Raw genomic sequence first — 5334 nt, forward strand, 5'->3', positions numbered from 1 at the left:
CTTCATTAGCCAAGGTATAAAAGCCAACAATTTGGTCAATTCTTGGTAAGACAATAAAGCCTCAAGCAACTAAACTCTTGCACAGCTTTCTCTCTCTAATATACTGACTTAAGCATCGGAGGGGCCTTCCTCGGCGTCCCCCCCGAGGCTAGTTTACGTGTATTTGTTGTGCAGGAAACCCTCGGCTCCTGCGTCGTTCGGACCGAGACCAAGTTCCCTCAAGATAAAAGGATCTTCCGAGATTCGATTGTTTTCATCCGAAACATAAACTATAACCATGATTTTCCCTCTTATGATCGCGTTAATTAGCACGCGATTAGTTAATGCTCAAGACAATGATCAACACACCTCTACCTCTTCAAATTTCCAACCAAGCCTATTTGTGGTAATAGGAGTACTTTCCTTCATGTTTGCCTTAACACTAATCTTACTGATTTACGCGAAATTCTTCCATAGTCCACCCTCCGCAATCCATAGTATAAGTCACAACGGAAACACTCAACAAGGCGGTATGTTTGGTACCAATACAAGGTTCTCAGGGATTGATAGAGCAGTGGTGAATTCCCTTCCTTTCTTTAGGTTCGCGTCTCTTAAAGGATCGAAACAAGGCCTACAATGCGCTGTCTGCCTAGCAGAATTCGAAGAGGTTGAGATCTTGAGACTATTACCTAAATGTAAACATGGGTTTCACATAGAGTGCGTAGACTTATGGCTTGAACATCACTCAACATGCCCTTTATGTAGGCAAAGAGTAACAGTTGATGATCTTACGACGTTTACACACTCGTCTAGGATGATGAGCATGAGGTTCATTATTGCAGGGCAGAACAAGCCTGCAGAGGTTGATGAAGGGGAGGCTTCATCAAGTTTCGAGCTTTTTTTAGAGCGCGAAACTGATGGGCAAAGCTCGGGTTCAATGTTTAGTATAGGAGGAAGTTTTAGGAGAATTCATAGTGCAAGAAAAGAAGAAGAAGAAGAAATGAGTTTAAAATTAGAACAAGAAAGTAATAAAGAAAATATTTGTCTAGGAAAAGTTTTGCATAGACTAAATCATCAGATTGTTGTATCAGATGTTGTGTTCAAGAATCGTTGGAGTGATGTTAGCTCTTCAGATTTGATGTTCTTAAACTCAGAAATGCTCGGCGTAATGACAAGCAATAGGTTTTCTGAATCCAACTTGTTGAGCTATCATAGTGGTGAACATGATCAAGAAATGGACAAGAAATGGAAATCTGATCATAAACTTAGTCAACTTCAAAGGTCTAATTCGAATCCTGGATCGAAAAACGACATGGGTTTCGAGCATTTAAGTGACACGAACATGAATTTGAATCCTCCTCGACGAAGTAGTCTGATCCCAGCTGATAAGAGGGCAATGTCAGAGATAACTGCATTTTCGAGGTTTAAAGATTTGATGAGCATGAAGAATAAGCTAAGACAATGCTTAGCAAATTCAGAGATTAACAATAATTATAATAGTGATAATGATGATGATTATGTTAGGGAAGATGTAATTAATAGGAGAAAAAAATGGTTTCCAATTGCTAAAAGAACAGTTCAATGGTTTGCAAATAGAGAAAAAAACAGGTCTCAGCTACAGCACTTTCAGGATAGTCAGACATTGGATGTATAGTTTTTTTTTTTTTTTTTTTGGATTTTTTTTTAAATCCAAATTATAAATAGAGATAGTTTTTTTTTTTTTTTTTTTTTTTTTTTATTATTATTATTATTAAAAGAAATACGTACACTTTTTGACCTTTTGTCATATCAGAATACTCTTCTCTTTACATTAAGTTTCCTTTAGTTCCTTTATTTATAATAATATCTATTAGACTACTACATATTTATTAAGTAAAAGCCATACAACATATACAAATTAGATTAAGTTAGTTGATGTTAGATTAAATAATGCATAATATGTATTTCAAAAAAAAAATAAAAAAAAAATAATGCATAATATGAGTACTTACAAAGTTCTAAATTAAACGGTTTTTCTAACAACTAATGGGGCAAATGCTTGAAAACTTGAGTATTGTATTTTTAAGGAAATAAGGTGACAATTAAGTAAGGAATCTTTTCAAGACTTAAATAGTGTAAAACTCAAAAATAAAATACAATCCCTTTTTGAGTTCATTATTCCTCTTTTTTGACAACAAAACTATGAGAAAAGAATCTCATTAAAAAAATCGACTTTATATTTTATAACTTTTCCGATATCTTATTTTTGACGGGAGCTTTATCGGAAATAAATTCTGGTAGATGAATAATAAATAACCTCCATTATTTCCATTCATGGAAACCTTATATATACATTATACAAGCACACCATACAAATATTAATATGTATTTAATATTACTAATATGATAATTAAGGGGGACAAGAAGCTGCAGCAGCCAGAGCCACCCTGGTTTCAAGAGTCAAGTAACTAAACAATCAAGTCATACATGACATTGTTGTCTTTTAGACGGCCAAAAAATTGATTAATTAAAAGATTCTCTTTATTAACAACAGAACTATTTTTAATTAAGATAATGACATCTACAACAAGGTGCTTAATTAAACTGAGATTATATTACAAAGTTCGTGAATAGGACAAGCTATTAGTTAATGCACTTGACCTATTTAAAACCAACCCTACCAATACTCACATTTCTTTTTGGCATCTATAGGGATCCTCTAAGGACAGTGATATAGATAAGATTTGATCTCAGATCAAACAATCGTCAATCTAGCAAGTAGCCGGTACCACTTGTTCACTTTTAATCTTTGATGACTCAAGAACCAATTAAACAACGAACTAGTAACTACGGAGTATGTATCTTTAATATAACTACTATTTGCAATAGTTAGATTTATATACCGTGCATAAATTGTGCAAAGTTTAATTGTATCAATTGTTCTACATCTGAGATATGACGTAATTGGTACATGGCCCAACCTACCAATATGAATATATGACCAAGTATATGAAAGCAAGTTGTATTTCCATAAAATATTTATCTAGAAAAAGAAGATAAGAAGAATCATAAAATTAGCACCTAATTTAATGCATGGTTCGTCAATTATTCATTAACCCCAACTTCTCCATCGATTTGTGTTGTTTAAACATCAACCAACTTTTCCATCTAAGGAATTGAATAATCAGCTGAGTTTAGATTTTGGCCTATTTGATTAGCAACTTGTTTAAAACAGCCACAAGTTTATAGTTATAGAGAACAAACCAACAAGTGGAAATTGAGGTGGTTTGAATGTCTTTAATATAAGAATTGAAAGTAAAGGATTTGAGGTTCTTTGGTGTATGATAGTTATTGTCTTTTTCCTCTTAATTGGTGTTCATACTCCTCATAATTAAGGAAAGACTTTTTGATAGGAAAAAAAAAATGAAAACCTTTCAAATAGTTGGACTTCTTGCAATCTTTACATGAGTCAAATAAGAATATTTGACAGCTTTATTTGGACGCATTTAGAGAAATACAAGCGGTTATGAAAAATATATCAATTTTAGGTTTTAGATGCCACCCTAAAACTTTAACCAACTAAGCTAGTTAGCATCAACTTGGTAACCAAGCCGATTAATGCCCTAATTACTTCATGGACTATAATCATGAGCTTTTAAACGGAATTCATAATCAAAAGTTCTATTAATGTTTCTTTTTTTTATAATTAATTAACCAAATCTTCTTCTATTAATTTTGTAAAATTTAAAAACATGGAATAAGATTCTTTTATTTGAGGGTGTCATCCTGTCATGTAGCAATGTGGAATGAAACTTTATTTTTTTATAGTGTTAAATTATTTGAAACAAGAAGTTAGAGCACACCAGAAGGTACAATATAAATCCTCTTTGGGAATGAACATCCAATGGAGGCCCCTTAACCAGTGGCTTGACAAATGCCCAGTTATAAACGGCCCAACAAACCTGGGCTCTGATACCATGTTAAATTATTTGAAACAATGTGAAATGGGCCTGGGCAACCCGAACAAGGAGGAGGAGAGTTTAGTCCACAAACAAGGCTTTGGAGCTTCCATACTAAAACCAATTGGCAATAATAGGAGTAACTCCTCTACTTTATAAAGTGGAACTACTTCTCCTCTTTCTCTAATGTGGGACACTCACAAGTGAGTTACAATGAGTTTCAACAGATAGATTTGTATAAACGAATTAATGTTATGATATGATGTTTGGTGTAGATAGTTGGATCATCCATGAGGTCAACGGTTGAATATTCCATTACTCATGCTCATGCATGAAGTGATGAAATTAAAGCATACAAAATTTGAGACAACTAACGTTACTCATTTGTCTTGTTATTAGATCTTATGTCATGTGCTTTGTCTCAACCACAATTTGGGTGATCCCTTTAAACCTACATACACTTGTTTCTCTTAATTTTCTTAAATAAGAGGGCTATAGAATAATACGTATGTATATATAAAACAAATTATAATTATTTTAATGTCATGTTGTTAAACAATAAACATTGTTATCCAAGATTATATAGCTCATAGTGTCACAATCCACATTGTTAATGTCAATTGGAATTACTTTTTACGAGCACTTGCTCAATCGGCTTTGGATTTTAAAATAGGGCTTATGCCAAGATAAAATTTTGATTATATTATATATTGATCGCCAATATTAAGATAACAACAATATTTACGTAATAGTAGTTTGAGTTGAAATATAGACGTTCAATTAATAAATATATACACTCTAAAGTCCCTCGTTAGGGTTTTAAAGTGCGAATTTTTGTTCCCAAATTTTATAGAATTTCCCTGCAATCTCAATCCAATTATTCTGTAGCGAGGAGTGCTCTATTTATCATCAATGGAGGACGATTTATTGGAGGTATGGAAAAAACTTCAATTGACGGAGGATGAAGGGGTTGTGTTGGGTGGAGATTATGTTGAAACGGTGGCAGATGATACAAAATCGCAATTAAATCTTACGCTAGTTGGGAAATTGTGGACTGTAAAACCATATAATCTTGAGGCGATGAAACGTACCTTGACGAATGTATGGAAACTAAAGGAGAAGTTTGCAGTTAGGGTTGTGGAAACGAATTTATTCGTTTTTCAATTCTTTTGTGGGGAAGATAAAGAAAGAGTGCTAGAAGGAAGGCCTTGGTTCTTTGATGAGAAGTTGCTTCTTTTACAGGAAGTGAAGGGAGATGAACAACCATCAGAAATAACTTTCAAACAAACACCAATGTGGGTGAGGCTGCTAGATGTGCCCCTCAATAAAAGGTCTGTTGCAGTAATGTATGACGTAGGGGAGTTTCTTGGAGGTTTTGTGGAGATGGATGAATCCGATCCTTTGGGATGGGGGGAGA

At 33.7% G+C, this 5334-nt stretch overlaps 1 protein-coding gene across 1 annotated transcript; it reads left to right on the forward strand.

Moving 5' to 3' along the window:
* Positions 1–240: 240 nt before the first annotated feature.
* Positions 241–1655, forward strand: LOC110691112 (putative RING-H2 finger protein ATL12). Its single transcript, XM_021868043.1, has one exon. It carries the CDS (start codon positions 278–280, stop codon positions 1631–1633), a length of 1356 nt encoding a protein of 451 aa, XP_021723735.1. The 5' UTR covers positions 241–277; the 3' UTR covers positions 1634–1655.
* Positions 1656–5334: the final 3679 nt, after the last annotated feature.

Source organism: Chenopodium quinoa, unplaced genomic scaffold (genome assembly GCF_001683475.1).
Source record: "Chenopodium quinoa cultivar QQ74 unplaced genomic scaffold, ASM168347v1, whole genome shotgun sequence".
Lineage (NCBI taxonomy): Eukaryota > Viridiplantae > Streptophyta > Magnoliopsida > Caryophyllales > Amaranthaceae > Chenopodium > Chenopodium quinoa.

What these genes read in the sequence shown, in the direction of transcription:
- LOC110691112 (XM_021868043.1), top strand. Translation starts at nt 278, where the DNA reads ATGATTTTCCCTCTTATGATCGCGTTAATTAGCACGCGATTAGTTAAT.